This window comes from Poecilia mexicana, unplaced genomic scaffold (genome assembly GCF_051168715.1).
Source record: "Poecilia mexicana isolate PSO_F unplaced genomic scaffold, ASM5116871v1 scaffold_13, whole genome shotgun sequence".
NCBI lineage: Eukaryota > Metazoa > Chordata > Actinopteri > Cyprinodontiformes > Poeciliidae > Poecilia > Poecilia mexicana.
In genome coordinates, this window is record NW_028263382.1 from 20,723,228 (window position 1) to 20,748,966 (window position 25,739).

The following is a 25,739-nucleotide window of genomic DNA, read 5'->3' on the forward strand; positions in this document are numbered from 1 at the left end:
GGCCACCAGCTTGAACTAGTCTTTAAAAGTCACTCACATCCCATTTTCTCGTCCATTTTAATGTTCGGTTTGAAGTTCAGCAAGTCATCTTCACCACTGGAGAACTAAATGCATTCGGTTATTCTTGTGATTGCTTAATTCGCCATTTGTTTTACAAGTGACTAAAGTGTATTTATAAAGCACTTTTTCACAGACACAAACGTCACACAAAGCACTGTGCAACCAAACGACAGTTAAGTTACACAAAGTATAAAAGCAAGGCTTGAAACCGCAGTAAAATCATGACATGAAAGCATGGGAGAACACGGTTTTCACTTGGTTAGTCAGCAGAGCGAAGCTGCAGCGGGGGCAAGCCGCTCCACAGGTTGGGAGGCGCAAACCCGTATCCCTGATTTTGCAGCGGAGTACGAGGAACAGCCACAAGATTCCCGGCTCGGGGTCAAAGGTGACAAGTAGCAGAGTGTGGACGAATCAGAGGGCTGCTCATTCAGACCCCAGTGGGTGAGAACAAGGACTTCAAATCAAATTTGAAAATCCACTGGGAGCCAGTGTGGAGGCTACAAGACTGGAGTGATGTGAGCGTCGTCACTAGATTTAGTAAGAAGTCTGGCAATAGCTTGCAGACGTGAAACTGATCGTCTGTCCAGACCAATAAAAAGAGCACTGCGGTGGTCCAAATGACACAAAATACAGCATGAATAATGTTCTCTAGATTTGCTCCATGACCATGTCCCTTATCCAATGTGTAGCTATGACATGAGTTAACATACAACACTGCAAAAAAAAGCTCCCCGACAGATTTTTGTCCTATTTTGTCACAGTTGGATGTTTCAGGTTATCAATTTTTTTTTTTTATGACAGATAAAGATAACCAATACAGAGCGCAGTTTTCAAACAACAACTTTACTTTCTTACATAAAAGGACAATACAGTGAGGTAAAGATTCAAACCACTCCACTCCTAAACGACACAAATAAAAAGATGATGGCTTTTAATTTGAAATATTTTATTGTCCCTGGGAGATCCACACACAATAACTCTCACAGAAACAGAGAGAGAGAGAGAGAGAAAATGTATTGGCCAAGTTAAAAGTCTGCAGTTAAAAAAAAATGCAATGCCATTTTGTGGGTTTTAATATGGCGGTCATGCTTGAAAATTCTCCATTGGAACAATTTAGTAGAGCAGAGTTGGCCTAAATTCCTCCACAGTGATGCAAAAGTCTCATTGACAGTTAGCATAAATGCTTGATGGCAACAATCAGTTAACAGGGTTGGAGGCAAATTACTCTTAAACGTAGAATTACGTTGGCTTGAATGATTGAAGTCAATATTAAAAAATTGTATGATATTAAAAAAAGAAACCCGTAAGCAAACAAAATGCTCTTTTTTTTTGCAGTATCGTAGGCATCTTCAGAATTTTATTTAGAGGTATCATAGTAAAGGAGGAGGTAGAATATATTTCAAAAGGATTTGCTTAACATCCCTTTTCTTCCACTTTTACAATGAATGAAACACAAAACGTTTTGTGGCTGCAATGTGACAAAATGAGGAAATGCTCCAGGTTCATGAATACATTTGCAAGTCGCTGTGTCTTCATAAATAGGTGTTTGCACGTGCCTCTGTCTCCTGTAGTTTCCCAGTGGGGTCACAGGTCATGACGGGTACTCGGTGGGCAGTGCTTCGCGGAGCTTGGAGCCACTCAGCTAATGGGACAGCTGGCAGAGCCTCAGAATCCATCAGGCCTCATTATGGCTCCCGTTCAGCCTCTCTTTACTCCCCATCTTCGGTCTCTCTCTCTCCATACCCCTCCTCTTTCTTCCCTTCTCTGCCACCCTTCTAGACGCGGCCGACCCTGTTTGGCATGTAGCTGCTCCACTCGCCTCACTGGGACATACATCACACCCTGTGAGCGGGCCGGGCCTCCGCAGCTGGCAGCTCTCTCCCTGATTGACTTGGCACCCACGCTGACTCAGACACCAGGGAAACCACTGGGGAGGAGGAAGAGGAGGTAAAGAAGATTGAGGGTGTGTCTCCCTAAAGAAGGTATTTACTAACAGCTGGCATAAGTGGGAGGTATAGAAGTGCTTGTTTCGGTCGGGGGTACGGGGGGAAACTCCCACAAATCATTTCAGCAAGTTTCTTTTGTCTCAATGATCCATATGTACAAACAACTGCAGGCTAATCAGACGACCCTCCCTTCAGTCCCCCCTCAAGTCTTGACCCACCCCCTGACTTGTTTTTTTTTTTTTTTTTTTTTATGTATCTTTCTTTGCATTACTTCTGCATGCAGCCTTGTCAGCTCCCTCTCCACGAGCAGAGGAGTTTAAAGTTGTGGTTTTGTTGCTCGGTTTGTTTCTTTCTCGCTGGAAGCCACGGGTCATTAGTGTTATTGATGGACACTCAGTACAGTTCCAGAGAACAGGCTGAGCAAGAGCGGTGCGGAGCAGCCATGCACATGGTTTTATTATGACAAGCCTAATCAGGACAGGCGTGGTGGCACAACCAATTGGAAGGCCTTCATTTGCTCATGGATTAGCCCAGACTAAAAAAAAAAAAAGAGCTCTGCAGGCTAGCAGCTTCGGTTTATCCATTTATCCAACGTGGGATATTTCTGGAGCAAGCTGAACATAAATAGGCTTTATATGTTCATGTTGATATTTGTGTGCAGACTGGAGTCCGAGTTTCCTTTGCAAGCTCTTTCCTGCACACGACTCCACCTAGTGGTACAACTACAAAATGTGCCTCACCTCATGTGGCCATCATTTAGAAAATAACCCCAAAACATAAGTGTGACTTTTTTTTTTTTTGTCCTCTCTTCTTTTCAAAGGCCTTTAAACATTAAGAGTAAAAATTTCAATCTTAGCAAAACACACATCCAGAGTGTGGGAGAGTTCCTTGATATGGATCTTTGTGGAGCCTTTTACGTTTAACATTTATTTTTTCAGTCAACAACTGCCCTAATGGTGCAAGACGTGTTGAAATGATTCCCCCACCTCCTCCACTCATTTCTTTATCTGCGCAGACAGCTTTGTCAGCGAGAGTTCAAAACACCACGGCCCTCTGGGGGATCCGGTTCAACGCAGAGGGCCAGAAATGATCTCTGGGACGTGAAGCTATGGCAGCGAAGTGATAGAATCTCTTTTGTGAAGAGTGGCGTACGCTTAATTACAGCGAAAAAGTACCCATGATGCGATCTTAGTGTTTACGGGCTATTTCATTGCTGGTTTCCTGCCACCTCCCCCCCTTTTCTCTTTCTCGGCCTCCTGATAAGTACGTATCCATGCAGCAGCTTGGACTTCTTGTTTTTGCCAGAAATCTTTAAAAATTTCATGAAGAGATAATCAGAAGAAAATGTACATTTTTAAAGTTTTAACATCATTCAGGAAAATAAAAATGTTCTCTGAGGCAGCTCCAGAATCAAGATTAAACAACAACAACAAAAATGGTCTCAGTCATGAACTATAATTGTAAGCATATTTAAAGTCTGGTATTCAATATCTTCCAAATCTTACCATAAAAATTTATCCTAGCGTGCCAGCTCCCTCCTCGCCCATCTTCATGCATGGAGGGGCTGATACAGTGGTGCAGTGGCCACCCAGAACACGGTGGATGGATGGCCTCTCTGGGCCTGTTTGACTGGAAACAGGTGTGTGTCATCTGAAGATGAAGGCCCAGCCGATAAACATTATTGGAGAACATCTGCTGCTTGTCACAACACAGGGTGAGCTGCAGCGCTCCAACATCCATCAGCCACACCGGAGACTGGATCCGTGTGTGTGTGTGTGTGCGTGAGGTAAGGGGGCTCGATCCTTCGGTGGTGAGTCCGTTCACCCATCACTCACCCCGGGGATGCTGGATGGATGGTGGAAAAGGGGGAGAAGGCTCGGTCCAGGCGCTTTGCCGGACCACGTTTGCCTGTGGCCATTAGTCGTGGACATGCTCCAGTGAGCTTGAAAAATGTCACTGGGAAGTGTGCACTTGCTATGTGATGCGCGCACACACACACACGCACGGTCAGACACACAAGTCAAGATCAAATCTCAGGTGCACGCACACACACGGATACACACACAGTGTTATTGTACTCAAAATTCATTGAAATCGGTACAAAGCAAAATGCTCTGCTAGAAAACGCACAGTTCCAATGTTTGCAAGAAACAAAAGAAGAAAATATTAACGAAACACATTTCATGATTTTTACGCAATAAAACACAGCTGATACATGACCCAGATCGGGGACTGAAAGATGCAATTTGTGTTTTAATTATAAGGAAAACGACAACAAAGAAGATAATTGATGAAGAAGCTTAATTAAAGTATGTTTTCAATCTTTGGTAGATCTTTTGAGTAAAAAAAATATGTAAAGATAACACTATTGCAGCCTGAACTAAATTGTTTCAATAAAATGACTAATCTAAAATATTTTTTCCTCACACAATATGTGACATAGGAAAAAAATGACACAGACACAAGGTTTTATTTAAATAATAATATGAATGTGCAAAACATTCTTTGGCTGTGAACGTCACTGTGTACACTGACTTCAAAGGCGTGGAGCTGGAAACAAGTTTTATCTTATGGGAAATAAGTCAACTGTAAGGGAGAAAAAACCTTTTTACAGATTGACTAAGAACTTGCTCGTACCAAGACAGACTTTAATTTTCTCACCACCATGTTTCGCGTGAGCATGGTGTCATGAAATCCATGCAGAGTTCTGCATTCAGCACAAATTTGACTGACTTGTCTTATGGCTTGTGCTTCTTGAACTTCATGACTCAACTCCATCACTAGTGTGTGTGTGTGTGTGTGTGTGTGTGTGTGTGTGGGGGGGGGGTGTGTGTGTGTGTGTGTATGTGTTTTAGCAAACTCCTGAGGCCTTCACAGAACCGCCGTAATAAAACTGGGATTAAATTCAACATAAGTGGCCTCTTCTGATTGAGCCATCACTATCACTGGATGCACTGGATTTTATTAAAGGGCACCAGATTAAAGAGGGCTTAGTGCAAATGCATGCCACACACTTTAGATTTTTTTTGAAAACCATTCACATTTTTCTTTTACTGTTACTCTGTGTTGAACAATCGCATACGATCGCAACAAAATCCAAAACGTATAAACCAGTGGTCTCAAACTGCAGTCCTCGAGGGCCAGAGCTCTGCAACGTTTAGATGTGTCACTGGTCCTGCACACTTGAATTAAATGTTGAAACTGCCTCACTAGCATGCAGTTAAACTCTACAAAGCTCTGCTAATGAGCTAATATTGGAGCCAGCTGTGCTGAAGAAGAGAGACATTTCAAATTTGCAAGACACCGGCCAGCGAGCACTGGAGTTTACAAAAGTAAGAATACTTTTCTTGATCCTTTGGTGCCTGAAAATATTGTTCTATTGCTTGAGTTCTCCTGTACCTGTACATTTACATATGAAGTTGCTCTTATTTTAATGGTTTTAATCAAAAGTATCATATAACGTTGTTGCTACACACTAAAAGTTTGTTTGAAATGCAAGAATGCAATTGAACGATTGCTGAGCTCGTTGTTTTATTGTGAAGTGGATCATCATTACTGACTCAATATATGTCAAAAAGGATCCAGTTTCATTCAATGTAAGCACCGACTGTTCTGCAGGTATTTGTGTGTGTTGGGCCTGTAGAACCAGCTTGAATCAGACCTGAGTTTATGGTCCTCCAAAGACGTTTCGCATGCTGGTACCTGTGGTTGATTGTCTCAGACTCAGTGAAGGAGTGCCAGCCTCTGACAACTGAGTACCAGCTCCATAGATCCAATATAAGCTTCTCAGAGATGATCAGAGCGAAGCTACGCTGAGCCAAGTCCCGACTTTGAGTGTCCAGTCAGGAATTTTCACCCCTGTTTGGGTTATGTGGTTTTGCTGCCTGTTCTTCTATTTCTGTGAGACACAGACATATTCAGCACTCCTGAGGTTTGGTGCAGCCGCGCTGAAAATGGAAGACAGGAGAGGAGGGGGGAAAAAAATAAAAATGCAAAAAGACATCAGCGCTAGTTGAAAATCAAAAGCAAATGTTCAGGGGTTTCTGGAGAGGAGGTAAATGCTCTGTAGTCTCCCCCGTGCGCTTTGCTGCGAGTAGGTAAAACGGAGACAGCCTAAAGCCTAGCCTCACGCTGAGTGCAGATTAAAATAGCTGTCAGGAGAAAGGAGCGCCTATTGAGGGAGACAGGGTGACATGCAGAGTGATGGCGCTCAGCCTCTCACACTTCAGGACACAGTATTTCACCGAAGCTGGTTCAGCTTTACAGCCTGCGACCTTATGTCCCGCTTCGCTTTAGCTCCGCCGTTTTACGTCGGTGCAGACGCGAGCGGGCAACGAGGAACTCGAGTTTACCTTTGCTACAAGTCGAGCCGGGCCAGGTGAGCGGACAGAGACATCTGCCGTTTACCCGGTCACAGTGGGAACCATGGAAACACTGGCACAGCAGGGAGCAGTCGGGGCCAAAGTGGTCTCCATCACAGCCTGACGGGAGAGGCAGAACGGGAGGAAAGAAACACGAGGAAACAAAGGAATTTGCTGCATTAGATAAAATAACGGGAACGTTAAGAGAGCTAACAAAAAAATATGGTTCTGAGATTACGGTACTTTTTTCACATCTCTCTCCCCACTGGCCTGAGGGACAGAGACAGCTACCAGTGGATGGGTCACACGACGCCTCGTCAGCACAATTACAGGACTTCAGACAGTTCAGTCCAAAGCTGCCACTTTCACATTCTACAAGTCAAAAAGAAAACACACACACACACACACACAAATAAATCATTATTATTCTGAACATTTTCACATCTTCCTAATAGTTAATAATCTGCCTCTGCAGCATATAATGATTAAACATAACATTATTTTCTAATTTATTGAACATGATACCATGTGGGTATATAATATTGCTTTTTTTTTTACACAACAAACATTTTTGCGTTAGATATTAGACAAGACATACATGCTCTCACACAGGCACATACACATCACCACACAAGTCATAGACTTTTATAAATATTTTTAATCAACCAGTAAGTTTGCTTCTCAAGAGAAATGAGAGGTGTATGTCCTCGAAGATAAATATTGGAAAAGCAATGCCAGAAAATGTAAAGAAATAATTACTGAAAAAAAATATATATATATATTTATTGGCATCACAACAATCAAACCCTTCTTATAGTCACAAACCAGCTTTTTTGAACATTTCCACTGTCGTTACCGCCCTAATCTTTATCTCTCGCCTCGTCTCTTCTATTAGATTCCAGACAAGATTGCCTGCATCTATTCCTCAGCTCCCAGTCACATTTTCTGCCGGTGCTGAAGTGGTTGTGTAGATACTCACACTGCTGCTGAGAGCCCCACAAGCAGGCAGGAGGCCAAGAGGATGTAACAGAAATGCATTAACCATAGGAAAGCACCTCACTCTTACTTGTACAAAAAAAACAAAAAAACAACAAAAACAAATGTGTCTCCATAATCACCTAAAAAAGCAAAACCCTTTCCTGTCTTTGTGACAGAAAATATGCACATTTTCCCTGCTTGGTTTTATATTACAATATGTATTCCTTTTATGTACAAAGGAACGTAAAGTTGCACACCCTCTTTAACACAGGTGTCTAGTCCTTGATAGTTGCTATCTTGAATTTTTTTTTAAAACATTTTGTTTCATACTTACGTCTTTCGCATCGTGAGCCATAATAGCCTGGTGGGCACAAACATTTGCCTGTCACATGATCACATGCTCGGCCCATGTCACAGTCACATGTGAACTGACAATTCAATCCATAAAATCCAGAAGGACACTCTGGAAAAAAAAAAATATATATATCAAGTTAAAGTTACAATTTTCAAATTACCTGTTCATTCAGTTATTACCGAAGCGTTCACGAGTCGGCTTAAAATCAGGATTTGTAAGACTTTGCATACCATGTTGACAGTAGTCGCCGTAGTACCCAGCAGTACAGCTGCAGCTGCCAGTAAAACGGCTGCAAGTCCCATTGTTAAGACATCGGCAGTGTTGTGCACAATCAGGCCCATATTTTCCTGCAGGACAGGCTGAACAAATACACAAAGTTACAACAGACATGTACAATTGTGCACAATGGATGTAAGCAGTTAACACTGTTTTTGACGTAGACAAAAACAGACAGATGGTTAAACTCCTTCTAAATAATTAAGCAAGATCATAAAAAATGGAAATCATAGACATCATTGTGTGAATAAATAGGGATTAAACTAAATAAAAGATGTTATCAGTAGCATCCATTTTTTTTCTATAAAAACACAATATGTTTTTGTAGGTTTCCCGTCCAAAAATCTGGAACAACCACAGAGATTTCCTGAGTTGCAAATAGTAATTTTTTTCACTATACTTTAACTGTTAAAAGCAGTCATCAACACTCAGTGCACACTACTTCGAGCGACGGTGCAATAAAGTAAAACTATGTGTTTGGGTACATCTGATGGCTCAGAATACCTGTCTCACATTGGGGTCCAGTCCAGCCCAGTCCACACATACAGAACCCGTCAACAGGATCACATGCAGCTCCATTCTGACAGCTACAGGCGTGTCTGCACTGCAGACCGGAGCGTCCTTTCGGACAAGCTTTAGAAATGATAACACAAAGTCACACACTAACTGGCGTGTCCTACTCAAACACACACACACACACACACACACACACACACACACACACACTTACAACACGGTACTGAAAGTCATCGTGTTTATTTAACCAACAGTTCGTTCATTACGGAGATGGCAAACTAGCCTAATTTGGCACTGATATAAAAGAATAATCATGTTTCTTTGGGTAATTTAGTGTCCGGAAAACAATAAGCAAGACATCTTTGATTCCCGTGTTTATTTATTTGCTCGCTTGCCAGATCCAGTGACACGGAACACAGAGAATGAGCTACTTCTAGGTTTCTGTAAACATTCAACAAGAGCAACTTAAGAGGTGGCATGTTCAAGTACATGCAGCAGGCTGAGGAGGAGAACATTTAGCCCAAGCAGAACTGGAAACCCCCCGTCTGCAATCCTGCTGAATTGCTGATAAAAGGGGAGATTAAGAAAACGCGGCTCAGCCTCCCGTTTCCCGGGAATAAAAGCCCTGTGATCTTGAGAGGCCGTACTCTGAGGAAATGGAGAATTTGTTCCTTCAATATACAGTGAAAAATGTTGAAAACTACACCCTCATTTCGCTGCTTGTTTGTCAGTCTCTGTTGGGTCTCTCGTTTCCAAAGAACTCATTAAAGCCAATGGTTTCAAATGATGCATGTCTGCCTCAGTGGTGAGTCTCTGTTTACTCATGGGAATAGTAAAAAGATAAAAAGCAGAAGAAAAGCCTCGGTTGAAATCTGTGACACGGTGTGACTCAAAGTTAAACAACGAGCTGACTCTTACGATTTCAAAGATGGACATTTATTCTTACCGCAAACCTTCGGTAAGCTGCAAATACTCGTGCACCTTGTGGTCTTTGTATTTGAACTAACGTGCCTTTCTACCATGTAGTATAATGTTGATTGATCTCAGAAATAACAGCTTACCCTGTTGGCATGAGGCCCCTGTCCTTCCGGGGACACATATGCACCTTCCAGTTACTGGATGGCACTGCGCTCCTTCAGCACAGGAGCACAGCTTTGCACAATCCTTCCCGTAGTATCCACCTGGACAACCTGCACAAACAAATGACTTTGTAGGACTTGAACAGAAATTTGAAGTAAATAAGTTGATTTTTGAGAGTTTTTTTTTTTTTTTTTTTTTTTTTTTCAAACTTACGGGAACTGCAGTCAGCTCCAATGTAGCCCGGACGACAGTAGCATGCCCCAGTCCTAAAGTCACAGCGCCCGCCGTTGACGCAGGTGCACTTGGACTTGCAGTTTGGCCCAAATGAACCCGCTCGGCACCCTGGAGGCCACACAGGACAACCGGGAAGAGAAAACAACAGTGATTTTATTTATTTTAGAGGTTCTAATGAATTTTTTTTTTTTTTTTTTTCAGATTTTTATTTGTAAAAACACTTGAGTACCATGCATCACTTCTCTCCCTCTCTATATAACGCATTAACCTGTGTTCAGTCTATCACACAAAATCCCCATAATATACCCTAAGGTGTGTGTTTATGACATGACAAAACGTGACATGGGGGGTGTGAACTCTTCTGCAAGTTACTATGCCCACTTTCTTGGCATGTTCCTCACCATCAGTTGCCCAGGCAAACAGAAAACAAAAGCCCATGCTGTGAAATATGTCATGCTGACGTCACATTGCTAACAGCAGACTCACGGAGCTCACAGCGTGGCCCATAGTAGCCGGGTGAGCAGCTGCATCTCCCCGTCGCGGCATCACACTGCTCATGGAGCCCGGAGCATCGGCACAGCTGGCTGCAGTTTTGTCCGAACGTGCCAACAGAGCAGGCTGGGATGACACAACCAGACACATCCAGCATTACAGCCACGTGAACAAAAGGCAAAAAAGCATTTCTTTAACAAGGTCACCAGCAGGATCATAAGGAGAGACAAAAAAAAAAAAAAAAAAATATATATATATATATATATATATATACTGAGACTTATTTACACAGGTGACCTGTTTCAGTTTCTGACACTTTTGTGATCTTAAATCTGCAGGTGAACATAACTAAAAGCATAAAGCAACGAGTAAAGCGCCGCCACACTAAATGATCACATTGTCCAGCCCTGCCTGGTTGTGCAGAAAAGACCTTAAGCCGTGCACACATTCAGCACTTTGTGGGAACAAAGACGCGTGCCATTTCCCTTTCCTCTCTTTTAGATAATTCTGTGAAAACAGCGAGGCATTCAGCACTTGACTGGTAACAAACCCAGCACTCCCAGCAACTTTCCCTTGTGCCCGAAACCCGGCCGGACATTCTTTCACACACCCTCGCCGCCTATCTGCATATACACTCATCACAATAATGAATGAAGTCCCCGGACAATCAGTCATAGTGACCAAGATGAATCTGTGAACCAAACGTGTTTTCGGGTGAGACCGCGGCACTCTGCTACTCAGTTAGGCAGCAGAAGCAGAAGGCAGCGAGGGGGACAGATAAGAAAGGACTCCAGACTAAAGAGGCAATTACAGCGCTGTCATTATGCATGTCTGCCTTCCAAAAGCCCTTATCCGCCGCCGAGGAGACAAAAACAATGCCTTCTGTTTTACTTGGCAACCGGTGTGTAACATTTATCAGATGTCGAGGGAGTGTGTGAGGAGAGGAAGGGAGCTGGGGGTGGTGAGGTGGTGGTGGTGTGGTGGGGGGGAGGTTAAAGGAGCAGTGAGGCTAGTGAAGCTGTTCGTATACAGCCCTACAGGGTATGGTATAAATAATGAAACGTTCTCATACGGTCCTGTGATAGTGAGGGTCTCACATGGAGGTGGAGTGCATTTCCTAGAATGGAGTAAACTGTAAACTTTCCCAGGAGCCGGAGAAAAGAAGGGGAATTCTAATCAGCGCGAAGCGGGCAAGCTGACAGCTGCTCACCTTGCCTCCGAAGATAAATATATTTTGCTGACACCGATGTTCTTTTTTTTTTTTTGTTCTTACTTTTCTCACATCCGGACCCCGTGAGTCCAGTTGGGCAGCCACAACTCCCCGTCTTGTGGTGACAGGGCACCCCAGGGCGGCACTGACAGCGGCGGGCACAGGAAGGCCCGTAGAACCCAGGAAGGCAGGCTGATAAGTCCGTAGAGGGAAACACAATCATCTCACGAAAAAAATCCTCTATTCTGCCTGATTCACGCCGCTGCAGTTTCTTCACTCCACCCCCCCCAAATTTTGTAGTTTTATAAAAGAAATCTTAGTAAATAGAGTCCAACTGTGTGATATTCTTAGTATCTGTGAAGGTTACAGAGGAACTTTTGTTCCACAGCATCACAAAGACCAAAGAACTCACCAGAGAGGTGATAAATAAAACTGTGGAGAAATTTGGAATTATGGTGTAAAACAATGTTTCTAAAAAAAAAAAAACATAACAATCTGTATATCCCTGAATACATAATCTCATCTGTGAAGCATGGCAGTGGCAGCATGAGGTTCATCTCAAAACTCTCAGTACAAAGCTGATACATCCAAACCCCAAAGTATTAACTCAGGCTGAAAGTGGAAGCATCATGCCACACTTAAAAAATATTTATTTGTGGAAAATGTTGAAAATCATCTAACTCTGTCCTTCCACTTCACAATTATATGCATTGTAGTGTTTTGTGAAATAGCACATAGAATCCCAATAAAATTCATTGAAATATGTGGTTGTAACGTGACAATGTAATGATTATGTCCGGTTTCAAAACTGTGCAGCTTTATTTGTAGTCATGTCCTAACACCATACTGAGATATTGTGCAGCCTCCTTCCTCACATCTTTATCTAATCACTCCTTGAACAGAAGGTTCCAGAGGTACAAAGAAACTCAGTTGCTGCTCCAGTTGCAAAAACCAAAAACTCCTACATCACTAAAAGATGTTTGATATTTTTTAAAACCCTGGTAGATCTCAGTGTGCGACAGCCAGTGGATGTCCAATGAGTTGCACTCATCTACAGGCTTGATGTCTCTTTATCCTACTATGTACCAGCGACTGTATATTGAATAGTAAAAGTATTTGGAGAACATTCTTGCCCTCTTCTTTTACTTCATGTTATCGCTGCAACAAAACTAGTCCATCCAAATCTGTACTTTTAAGGGAATCTTCTGAAATGATTGCTCTTCTTTTAACTTGTCTATGGCCAATACGACTACGGACTCGGTAATCCGACGGAGGTGGCTGGTAAGACTTTGGTGAGGACTCAAGTCCAATTTCAGGTGCTGAGGAAGGTTACCTCTGTCATGTTATGTTCGGATCGTCCTCTCTTTACAGTTTTCCAGCTTCTTGCCTGCCGTAAAGAAAAAGAGACATAGAATCTCTTTTGTACCTGCTGTTATGGTTAGGCCTAATAAACTAAAACTGGAAGCGCTGGCGCCTGTCATATTCCACTGTGCACTTTGTGGACACTGACGGCTCAGACTTGGGCTGTTCTGTTCTGGTCTTCTTTTACTACAAAATAAGTGCTGTGTTGTGTATTGTGTTTCTATTTATTGCGCTATTGGATGACCAGACACGTTGCAAATTAATTACCCATTTTCATCCCACCATTGATGGCTATAAAGTTTGTAAAGTTGCTTAAGTGGTGAGATACTCACGCAGTTGGCAGTGGGCTCCGGTCCAACCATCTGTGCAGCTGCATCGCCCGGTGACGTGGTCACAAATGCCCCGGTACTGACACTCACAGGTCTGACCGCAGTTCTCTCCAAATCGACCTTTTTGACACTCTGACAATGCAAAACATACATGGGCACAATAACTAAGTATTACCGTGCAACACTAAATCCTCTACAGGAAATCTGCAGAAGACCAAGCTTTATAATGTTATAGCTTTTTCTTTTAATCAAATAAACGCATTGCTAACTGAAAGGTGAACTTGACATTTGGCGCTTGAGGGGGAAAAAAAAAAAAAACAAAACAAAATGAGCAAATGGCAAAGATAGATCATTAGCTCATATTAGTGGCTTTCCGCTGACTCGAGCTCTGATAGCTGGAACCACAAAATGGCTGCGGAAAAAGCAAAGCCATGAATAAAGCTGCAGAATCACAGACTTAGAATTTTAGTGGGCAATTCACAGGCTTCATTAAAACAAAGCCATGAAATCCTCAAGAAACTTCAGCATGAAAACACTTATTGGTTAGCTGCTAAAAGACTCTTCCAACTTATGTTCTCCCTTCCCTGATTCTGATCTCTATATACATGTGGGTGCATTTATCCAGAATAGACCTCAATTAAACCCCGGGTGCCAGAGGGCACTCTCGTCCTCCCTCCACTCTCCTCCCTTACGCATCCCTAAAAAAGTCATTGGCAATGTCTCATTATATAGATAATTGTTTACAAACACATCTTAGTTGTGCTTTTAGGAGAGGATGTCGTGAAGGGCCGCAGCGAGGGCCTCCCTCACACCCTGTTTTAATGATGTGGCTTCCATTACCCAGAATGCAGTGTGGTCCTGCCCAGCCGGCGGTGCACAGGCAGGCTCCTGTGATGTGGTGGCAGCGGGCACCGTTCCTGCACTCGCACATCTGGCCACAGTCAAGCCCGTAAAAGCCGTCCGGGCACGCTGTGGGCCGAGATAAAACATCCGACTGGTTAGAACTGGCAGCGCAAAAGGTTTGATGCCAGCTTTTTTCACATACTTCTCTCTCTCTTTCTAAAAAGTCGTACACTTCCCCTCCTACTTTCCCTCTCAGCCCTGCCATCTCCCCAAAATACCAATATCAAATTGCAGTACCACGCTGCGGCGGCAGCTGAGCGCCTGCGTTCGTTAAGTGAGCTCCTGTCCCCCACATGTGTGGTGGATCTGGGCCACATCAAAGTTTTATGGCGGATCAGAGGCCTCCCCCAACCCCCTCCTTTCTTTAGGGTAGAGGGGGCACGAAAAGCCGGTAAATAGAGCACCTGCTGTGTGCACAGGCCCCTCCAACCTACGGTAAAACAAAGCCTGGTTACTGTTCACACACACACACACACGCACCTACGATGCTGCTGCAAGAAACAAGCAGATGCCAGTCTGAGGGTCTGTTTCCCATTCTCAGTGAGGGCTAAAAAGACTGTTTCAGTGTGCACAAAGTCAAGTGACACTCACAGAGTTTTCTAAGCATGGTGTCCACTCTCAAAACAGAAGCTAGCCAGAGGCTGGGGGCATGAATGGGCCTTTTCCACCACCAGGATGTAAATATTGTCAGAAAGCATGACTTCATTTGGGCAGGAAGGAATGACTTTGTTTATTCACAACCTATTTTTGATTGCTCGGTTTGTTGCTGTGGTGATCAGAGCCTAACCTGAACGTAATAGCTTGGAAGTCTTTACAACAACAACAACAACAAAATGCCTAATTCTTGTGTTGATTCAAAGGAACCCTGATCAATGACTATTGCTCAGTGTTGGGTCAACACTAATTCAAACCTGCCCAATGACATTTTTACCTGTGAACACCATTGTAACGTCATACAGTGGTGTCTGGATTATCAAGAGATATAAGTCCCCCTAAAAAGCTCAAACTAACCAACAAAAGTGTGTAACTTAGTTGTGCACCATCCGTTGAAACTTTATATTACAGTTTATTTGCATTTTGTTAATTTCTGACCAACAATCTGACTCCTTGGACATAACTGATTAGGACACTTGATTAAACCAAAATTATTATAATTAACCCTCTGTGAGTAGATATAGTTTATTGGAGTCATAGAGTTTGATATCAACAGCCCCATGGAAGCTGGCACCATTCACATCCAATGAGGTTGGTTATGATAGGAGCAAAACTGTAAAGGTAGGAAATGGTGAAGGGGCAAAAGGGTCTGCTTCCTCTTTGGTGCCTTGGTTTTCTGCTGCAGCAGCCAAACCTGAGCAAGAAATTTGATGAATATTTTCCAAAGGAGGGGAAAAAAAAAATAAAATCATCTTTCTTTAATGCCTCATCACCTTTTCCTTTTCTCCTCATTCCAGCTCTTTTACCTCAAGGTCTTAAACTGGTGAAAGCATCTTTCCTGCTCAGCAGTTTCTTGCCTGGTCACTGCTGTGTTCCCACGCTGACAGCATGACGTCTTTGCCCGTCTTAGAAGTGGTTAGAGAGCAGTTTTATTGAAGCTGGCCCACTGAGGATGCTGTCATCTTAAAACAGCTGTACATTAACTTAGCGGTAGCAAAATGGACACTTTATTGTCTGTTTATTGTCTGGACTGTATTTGACAACCATGGCAACAAGGAGAGGATCACCCTGGCATATTTATTTACAAATTCTACAGTGGCTCAGCACATTAAAATATGAGCATTTATACTGAAACACATCATCTGCGCTAAGTCCTTACATGTAGTTAAGTACATACTTCACTATGTCATGCCAGCAGGGGGCGGCAAGTATTCATATCCCCAGCAAGGCACCAATGTGGCCTCTGATAGTAGAGCATTGACATATAGTGTTTATAAATATAGACTCTTCCCTATGATTCTTTGTTTATAGGTAGGAACAGATGTTTTAGCCAAAAGCTACACACACACAGACACACACACACAAACGCACATACAGGCCATCAATGAAAGCCTCCATCTCTTGACTAAATGAGCTCTTTAAGACAGCGGGATTATTTCCAGATCCCTGGTTGTGTAAGAGCCACTGCTGTCAGACTATAAAGAAGGTCCAGGGACCACACAACCAGCGAGAGCGCACCACAGAAACAGACCGGAGAGACAGAACGCAGAATAAAACTTCCTGGTGCCAATCAGGGCCTAAACAACAACCAAACAAGCAACAATAACACGGATGTTTCGACGTTCGTTGAGCCGGAGTTCTTTCTTCTGCAAACAAGAGGCAGCATTTTGAAGCAAACATCAAAGATGCAGAGCAGCGCAATCCACATTAATTGTACCTGGAGAAGTAAAAGTTCTAGTCGTAACGCAGAAAATGGGCCTCTTTTCCTTAATAATAATTGACTCAAATGCTTCCCATCAGCACCAGCACCACAGCCAGGCTTCTGACAAAGTCACGTGGTATGTAGGAATCACTGTGAACCTACAGTGCTCTCCACAATTATTCATACCACTGTTAAGGAGGTGTGTTAAGGAGGTGTAAAATATCCTTTTTTTATTGCAGCAGCATGGTCTGACACAAACGGAGACAAATCTCAAGGTTTTTTTATTTTTTATTTTACCTTAATTTGCACAGGTTGTCTCATTGAGATCTAGGATCTCATTTACAGGAGAGATTTGTTCATTACTATTACTTATTGCCACTTCTAATATGTCTAGTAATTTAAATACAACTTTGACTTTATTTTACCTATGCTTTACTTTTTTTATTTTACCTATGCCTTACTTTTTGTGTCCATGAACTAATATACTTCCCCTTGGGGAAATATTACACGACACAGAAGTCCTTGTCTTTTTGTTATTCTTTAAAATGGGAAAATATAGACGATGTGACTATTCTTATATTCTTACCATTTAAGTAAGAAGACATGCATTAATCATTATAACTTTGAAAACAGAAACAAGAAAAGAGCTGCTTGAGTAAAGTCGTGCAGAGTGATAGTTAAATAGTTTAAAACAACTCAAACTGTGATAAACAAAACCAGATGAAGACCCAGGTTCATCTTAACACCACACACGGAGAGCATGACGGTAAGAGAAGGTAAAAGATATCAAAAGCCCAGAAAACAGTTGGATCATCAAGTCTCTACCCAATTGTTTAGGGCGAATACTAGATGAAAAAATATATCTTTTTATCACATCACAAATGGCCAAGACTTTTGTGAGCAGGTTGGTTCTTGGACTTTGTAACTGGAAGCATGTGCTTTGGTCAGATGGGACTATGATTAAGCCTTCCCACCCCATGCCCACCGTTGGGTGTAGTGGACGATCTGTGACGTTGTGGGCATGTTTATATTCTAAGGCAGGGGTGGGCAACTCCAGACCACAAGGGCCAGCCTGCTGCAACTTTTAGATGTATCTCTACTTGAACACACCTGAGTCAAACAATGAGGTCATTAGCAGAGAACCTGACTGCACTTAGGAGGTGACTCAGCTATTGGATTCAAGTGTGTTGGACCAGGGAGACATCTAAGAGATGCAGGAAACCGGCCCTCGAGGACCAGGATTGCCTGTTCTAAGGCCATAAAAAGGTGTTTGTCATCATTAACTATTTCAACTGCAAGGATCTGCAAGGATACTAAAAAAATCAGGTAACTTCCACCATAAAACACTTGCTGCTGGTACATCTGAATTTCTCCACTCAGGGACAATAAATATATACTTCTATACTACTCTATTCGATTACATCTCGCTCTCAAGACCTAAATTGTACATGAAACTTGTGGATTGAGCTAAAGACAGCACAACGAACAAAATATGACTACAGATCATCTCAAGAAACGTTTGGTCTTAACATTCATCTTTGCAGCTTCAACCTTTTAGAGGGGAGCTCTACAGAGAGAACATTCAAAGAACTCACACACCAGAATATTTCTTGAGTAAGAAAATTGCACACCTTCATTTTGTCTGTCTCGCTTTCATACTGCATTTTTGAAGATGGACTAAACCGCCTGGTCAACATAATGCAGTAACAGCTACTCATCACAAGCAACCGCTCAGCGGGCGAGCCAACAGGTTATTTAGGATGTTGTTCTGTTGCACGAGTCAAACGCCACAGTACAGAAAAATGTAGCAAAGAGGGAAAGACAGTGGCATCCTGCTATGGTGACACAATGTAAAGCAAGTTACCAGAAGGAATTCAATGTTTTCATGTCACATATATGTCTGTCATATCCTGCCTTGGTTTCACTTTCTTGACCATCTTGCTAGATAGTTCGCTTGTTTTACCACTTCCAGTTAACTTCCAGTTAACTGCACCAAGGTTCACTTGCAGATGAACCATGAATGAGATTTCCATTAGTCTTGACCAAAGTTCCCTTGTTTGATTCCTGGCAGAGATCAGCTGAGCTTTCACACCTGTTAAAACGATGATGGGCTATCCGAGTAAAGGAACTCTGGTCTGCTTTATATTTGACAAGCAACTCTGGTGTGAAAGCTAAGAGTTGTCCTACTGTCAGAATGATAGGATGAGCGCCAATCATCCTCCCTCTCCTCCTACTAACTTTTCCTACTAACTTTTTACTTTCACGAACTTTGAAAATAACTCTATATCAATTGTCTGTGTCTGCTCTGACTTCTCAAAACTCCAGTAGGTTGTGGCAGATTGTATTGAATCAAGTTCTGACAGAGATTTCTTACTGTTAAAGGATAGTTTTTTTTTCTCTCCACTGTCGCTACATGCATGGTTGGTATGAGGGATTGCTGTAGTGATGACTCAATGCGACTTTCTACTGTTGCTATGTGTTCGATCAGAAGGAATGAATGTCGCAAGTCAACGACTCGATCCAATCTGCTGGGTTCCTTAGAAAGAAACTTTTTTAAGATACCTTGAGATGTACTGTTGATTAACTAGGATCAGGCAGCAAGTGTGTCTGAATGAATTGAAATGACTTTTTTTGTAAACTGCCTCCAAACTACCTTTGTTGGGAATTGGCACTGTGTGAATAAACTGAACTGGAATTGAATTGAACATTCAAAGTGTTGACAGCAGGGGTGACACAAGCTGTGGGGACACATATGGTCATATGTAAATCCACCAGTGTGGGATTCTTCACCCATACTGAATAAAAGAGGTCACATTAAAGATCATTGAACCCTTTTAGTTTCAAATGATATGCTGCCAAAACACAAAAGGAAGAAATACAAGGTAAGACGTACATCTTTCCCAGGGGTTCTGATACTTGTGAGGAAGTCTTCCAGTGAAGATTGCCAGTGTTTATTAAAGCGCCACGTAGATTGGCCATAAAAGTTTGAGTAACGGATAAATTGAAGAGTTCTGGATCGTCTCACCGACCAGGCCCTTCCAGAATCCTATTTGAAGGAGAGACTCTGCAGAAGACCACGTAACTGGACACCTCTGTTTAAACCTTAAGAAAATGAAATTTGGTCAGTCCAATGGCTGCATTTCTATAACAATATCCAATCAGAGTGATGACTGCACATCAGACTGTTATGACTAGGGATGTGAAGCTCTGTTCCAGGGTGACAGACCCATGATTTAAGAAGCCCTGCATACTTGGAAGGTGGTATGAATTTCATTGGCTGGTAGTGAACTCACAGTAAATCTTTTGGTCTGTAATAACACAAGGCCACTTCAAGCCAAAGGACTATAATCAAGAATGAATTTGTTACATGGATGAAATTTTTTGGACTGTTGCAGCTCAGGACAAACATGGTGATGATGAGATGAACAGTTACACGAATAGCTTGCTACGACAGCGTGGCTGCAGAGACACACTCCATCTGTCTCAGAATGACTAATACAAATCACATCTTGGGATTTGTGTGGCCTTAAAATGGTTTCAGTTATGACAGGCTGGTGATTCATTGGATTCAGCGTTAACTGTGAAACGTGAAGAAATGTCCTACAGCACCCTCTAGTGTATTTGGAGTTAAAACTGTTTGTGAACGTTTGAGTCTAAGGCCGACACGTGGATACAACTAAAGGATCTGAGCATAAATTGTTGGATACAGTAAATAGCAATGCCACAGATTAAATATGGTTCTAGAATACCATTCATTTGTATGGTGCCACAGCAATAACTGGAGAGCGATTAAATACATGGTACAGCTAAATGGAATCAGTAATAATACAATCAGGCATAAAAAAGTGATTTCAAAGTAATACATTCTGTTTCCTACATTTCAAATCATTACTAGAGCAGGTTTGTGTGAGGATATGGATTTTTGTATGTGTCTTTTTCATAACCTTTGTGTCCACAAATGGGGTCCAACCGACCCCACACATGTAAAACTCGTATCATTTGCCACAGTCCTCTACGTTTGCCTCAGTCCTCGCACCCACAAGGGTTAATCGAGTCTCTGTGTTGTTGTGTCTTCCCCTTGATTGTCCTCAGCTGTCTTTTGTCTCCCCAATTACGCCCTGGTGTATTTACGACCTCCTGTGTTCCCTGCTCCTTGTCAGATCCTTGTTGAGTTGTGTCTTGTCTACCCTGCCTTGTCTCTCTTTGTGTCTTAGTTCCATTTACTACCAATGTCTGAGCTCCTTGCTTTATTGCTCACATGTGCTGCCTGGACTTTGTACTCTCTGTATTTTCATTAAAATCATCATTTTCACCACAATCTGGGTCCACCGCCTCATCCTCACCATCCACAAACAACCCCATTTCAAGACGGTTTCAAATACATAACAGGTCGACGACACCAGTATTTCTCACTTTCGGTTCTCAGCAGCCACTGCCCTGCATATTTTAGATTTGCTCCTTTTCCAGAACACCAAACTCAAATGACTGCAGGCAATCAAGAGCTGCAGGGTTACTCGAAATAGGCATCACAGTTAGAAACACCTCATTTACATCACAGCTGAAAGTGAAAAGTGGGAGTTACAGTGTCCTCACCTCTTCCCCCCAGAATACACATTTCTATAGGTATACTTTGATTAAAAACAAGGATAATATTTGGTATTTGTAATTGAAATCACCGTCGTTTTTGATGTATGTTTCTTTTAAAAAGAGTTTTCATTTGACTACACATGTGGCACTAATTTTAATAACTTCACGGACTTTGGCTCAATATTTTGAAATATATTAAGTGACTGATCGGTATCGGGGACAAAAAATGGCTGATCAGGTGATTACTAATTTCAAAATAACCTTTTGAGTAACTAATAATAAGCTTTTCATTCTTCTGAAACTGTACAGAACAAACCCAAATGACACTGCCTCAATCATTCACACATCGTATGAATTGTATTAGGTTATGTTCAACCTGGTCTCATGTCAAACAAAAAACAGACAACATCCAAAACATATCTAAAAGCATAAGATGTGGTAGCTGTTCGAACTTTTAGATTAAAAATGTAAATAATGAATGACATAAAGGCTTACTTTTTTCACAGAGATGCCCAGTGAATCCAGGTGAGCAGATGCAGGCGCCACTCACGTGGTCGCAGAGGGCTTCGTTCTTACACAGACACTCCTGAGCACAGCCGTGTCCATAATGACCACTGGGGCACTCTGTGGAGCAAAAAGACGGGAACATGATGAACATGAACATTTAGGAACATGATAGAAAACAAAATTTTAAATCTCAAGCATGACAGAAACACAAAATGTAACACATTTTCCGTGCAATTTGTGTCATGCTATGTTTGCTATGCAATAAATCTCTAAAACCACAAACAGTGCAACAGGCAACTCACTAAAGTTAGGTGAAAGATGCAGTAACAACAGTTAACCCCATGGTGGCAGCATTCACTAAATGTTTTGACATTGAAACTCAGATATTATCCCCCGAACTCCAAACTTACTCTCTTCACAGTGGTCTCCGGTGTGGCCAGCTTCACACACACAACGACCACTGACCGGGTCACAGCCCACAGAGTGATCCTGACACTGACACCTTCCAATGCAGCCTTGGCCCCAAAAACCAGGTTCACATGCTGAACAAAGTTAGGCAAAACATACTGGTGAATTCAATTTGTTTTTCTTTCCTTTTCTTTCTGTACTATTCTGCCGGACTTGCTGTTTTTTTTGGAGGGGTGGGGGGTTTGTTTATTCTTACTTGTCTCACAATTGTGGCCAGTTTTGCCAGGAGGGCAGATGCAAAGTCCATTCTTTGAGTCACAGCTGGCATCAGGGTGGCAAGAACAACGCGCGAGACAGCCAGGTCCAAAGTGGCCTGCAGGACATGCTGTGTATGACAAGTGGATCATCAGAAAACAGATGAATATATTTCAAAGGTATAAGGGTATTGTTTATTTATCTTCTTTTTTATGATGTGACACATGACAAATCAAGGAGTAATAAATGTCTGAGAGGTTTCAACCTCTCAGTATCGCTAATAGTGATAGTGGAAGTCAGTATTAGTCATATGCCTCATTTAAGTTTTTATTGTTGATTGTTTAAAAAAATAAATAAATAAATAAAATAAAAAAATAATAATAATAATAATAATAATAATGTCAATGAAGAATAAGATACAAATCAAAGAGTTAGAAATATCTCCCAATTTTTAACGTCTTTAATCTAAAAGAAGAATAAAACTAAAGTGCTGTTTGACAAGATGAAGCAACGCAGAGCTCCAAAAGCCGCCGAGTTCAAAATTGTCTCTGTAAACTATTAGTTAGAGACAGTGTAACAAAATAAACACCTTCCTGGCAAGAACTTCCTCTCTTCCCAGCAGGACAGTCGCACTCTCCAGTTACAGGATCACAGGGAGCTCCTCCACAGTCACAGGTCAGACGGCAGTTTTCACCATAGTTTCCTGTTTGGCAGGCTAACAACAGTTGCACACAAAGAAATTAAAAGGAGGGGTAAATAACTCAACATTCGAGGAGCAGCTTTAGAGAAAACACTGGACAGGGCGTTTTTGTGTGTGTGTGTTGAGAAAGAAAGCCACACGAGAAAACGTTTTAGAGGATGTTTATTTGTTCGGCCTCTGCCAATAGCTTCTGGAGTTGAAACTGAAGTAAATCTTTCCTTTCATGACCTCGCCTGGAACCTAAGTGTTGGAAATTCAAAAAACTGATTTACTTTTAATGTGCCTTTGAAGAACTCAAGCGGGCCTGGCTCTACCTGAGCCACAATATGGACATACTTTACAATTAGTTTTGGTTTTTCTTTTAGTCCACTTCACAAGATTGTCACTCCTGAAAAATATTCACCACTAAGCATTTAGTTTCAGGAGCACAGCAGTCAAATTCATTCCAAGAAGAATACTTTCACTAAGTAAATTTAGGCTTTTGTAATTCCAAGTATTGATCAATTTACTTATTAATCAACAGTATCAGAATTAATAAAAAATAATCAGAAAAATTCTGAAAATCATTGATAAGAATTTATGTCAATTTGTGACTGTGTGTGCAAATACATGAGGCTTAATATCTCTTCAAAGTATTTATTTTTATAAAAGCTGTCTTATTTTGGCACATTTTAAGAAGCCTCAACATAATTTACAGGGATTTCACAATTCACATGATAACACAACATAAAGCAGGGCAGAATTGTGAAGCGGAAAGAAAAAGATTTGTGGTTTCCAAAATGTTTTTTTTTTCTTTAAATCTGAAAAGTGTAGCGTGCCTTAAAGTCCAGGCCATCTCAGTCGATACCTTGTGAAAACACCTTTTATTTGTAGTTGATGTTATTTGCGGCTGCGTCTCTAAGTGCTTTCAGCATACATTCAAATGTCTACCGATTCTTCTTATTCTTTGCAAAATAGCTCAAGTTTGATGAGACAGGGGTGGGTGATCGTCTGTGAAGCTCAGTTTCAAAGTCTCGTCTCAGATTATGTTGATCTTTAGGTCTGGACTATGCCATAATATAAAGCATATTTATATGGTTTATATTAAAGCCTCTGCATATGTTTTAATATAAAGAACTCCATTGTACTTGTGACAGTGTGTTTACCGCTATGGCCCCGTATCGTACTCCATTTTTCACAAGTATTTTGTCAGTCACCATATTTTTTTTTTTTTTTGCTTGGCCTATTGTGTTCCTTGGTCTTCATCATGTTTGTTCACTAATGTTCTCTAGCAAACCTCTGAGGCCTTCACAGAACATCTGGTTTTATACTGACAACAAATTAGACACAGATGGACTCTTTTTACTTGCTGGGTGATTTCTGAAACTAACTAGTTGCACTAAATTTTATGAAAATATATCAAAGTAAAAGTGAACACAAAAGCACACTTTTCAGATCTTTATTTGCATTTATTCAATTAGCATTTCATCTGTGCTGGTCTATCATTTTAAATTTAAATAAAACACAAGGACGTTTGTGGTTGTAATGTAGCAAAATGTAAAAAAAAAAGAATATGTCAATACTTTTTCAAGGTTCTGGATGCAAACAATACCTTCACATGGCAATATCTGTCTGCATGCAAGGCCTGTATGATAAAATAGGTTAAATCAAAGTAACTTAATGTCACATTTCTACACTTTTTTATATGTAAGATCGTCCTTTATTACATATGAAAACAATGTTTTGTCTCACCCAGTTGACACTGGTCCCCCTGAAGCCCAGCAGGACATCTCTGGCTGCAGACTCCGGTCTTAGGGTCACATGACCCTCCACCTGGACAATCACATGACTGCTCACAGCCGGTGCCAAAGAAGCCTGGATCACATTCTGCATTGGGAGACGGACAAAAAGGGAGGTTTGCGCGATTGCAAATACAATGTTTTACTAAGCAAAATGCAGAAGACAATCATGTCACTCAACTCAGCTCGGCTTTCACCCTGATTTTTTTTTTTCACTCTTTTATGGGACACTATTGGAAAAGATGCATTTCAAAGTAAACCGCATCACTGAAAATGTATTTTCCCCGAGTGACTTGCGTCAAAAACCGATTAAATGGTTTATCACAATATTTTAAACTGTGAAATGATCAGCTCATTAATATGACCTCTAAAGCAACATCTGACTAATTCAAACTAAAACTGTTTGGAAGGTGCATAAATTTTAGGTAGCAGTGAGTAAAGCAACTATACCTTTCTCACAAAGCAGACCGTGATATGCAGGCTTGCAGAAACAGCTTCCTGTTTTTGGGTCACAGCCGCTGGATTGCTCTTGGACACATTCGCATTCCTTGGAACAGCCTGCTCCGTGTGTCCACTTGGGACAAGCTGAGGGATGGACGGGGTTGTTGAAAAGAAGACATGAACCAAAAAGCATGAATTCAGAGGAGGCGCAATAAAGAATGTCCTCAAATCGGTGCTCGAATAAAGAAAAAATGCAGCTCACCGTATTTATGTTCTGTAACAAAAACTAAATATGTTGGCCGCTTCTGTTTGCTTAAATTGAAAGGAAATATGCAGAAAGGAAACCTGAATGATCAACTTTCACTTTGAATGAGCAGAACAAACATGGCCATGTTATCATAACATTAGATTTCTGTTTGTCTTAGTCAAGCCAATTTTAACACTATTAACTGAACTTTGTGCAAACTGCCAGTTACCACTTATTCTTGAGTGTCTATTTCAGTGTTTTCTGCAGCGTTTTAAGTCATAAACTACTTACTGTAATGATGCCATTGACAAAGATGTTCTTGCTTAAACTCAGGGTTCTTCACACATACAGCAACATA

General features: G+C 41.6%; 1 protein-coding gene across 1 annotated transcript in view; it reads right to left on the minus strand.

Annotated features, from left to right (window-relative positions):
* Positions 1 to 4,461: 4,461 nt before the first annotated feature.
* Positions 4,462 to 25,739, minus strand: part of egfem1 (EGF-like and EMI domain containing 1) — a 42,899-nt gene continuing 21,621 nt past the window's right edge. The window contains 15 exon segments of the mRNA XM_088011860.1: positions 4,462 to 5,953; positions 6,359 to 6,739; positions 7,680 to 7,808; positions 7,931 to 8,059; positions 8,481 to 8,609; positions 9,554 to 9,682; positions 9,786 to 9,914; positions 10,293 to 10,424; positions 14,040 to 14,168; positions 21,541 to 21,677; positions 21,920 to 22,094; positions 22,217 to 22,465; positions 22,805 to 22,930; positions 24,647 to 24,781; positions 25,144 to 25,278. Coding sequence (XP_087867986.1) covers positions 5,874 to 5,953; positions 6,359 to 6,739; positions 7,680 to 7,808; positions 7,931 to 8,059; positions 8,481 to 8,609; positions 9,554 to 9,682; positions 9,786 to 9,914; positions 10,293 to 10,424; positions 14,040 to 14,168; positions 21,541 to 21,677; positions 21,920 to 22,094; positions 22,217 to 22,465; positions 22,805 to 22,930; positions 24,647 to 24,781; positions 25,144 to 25,278 — 2,324 coding nt within the window. The 3' untranslated portion in view covers positions 4,462 to 5,873.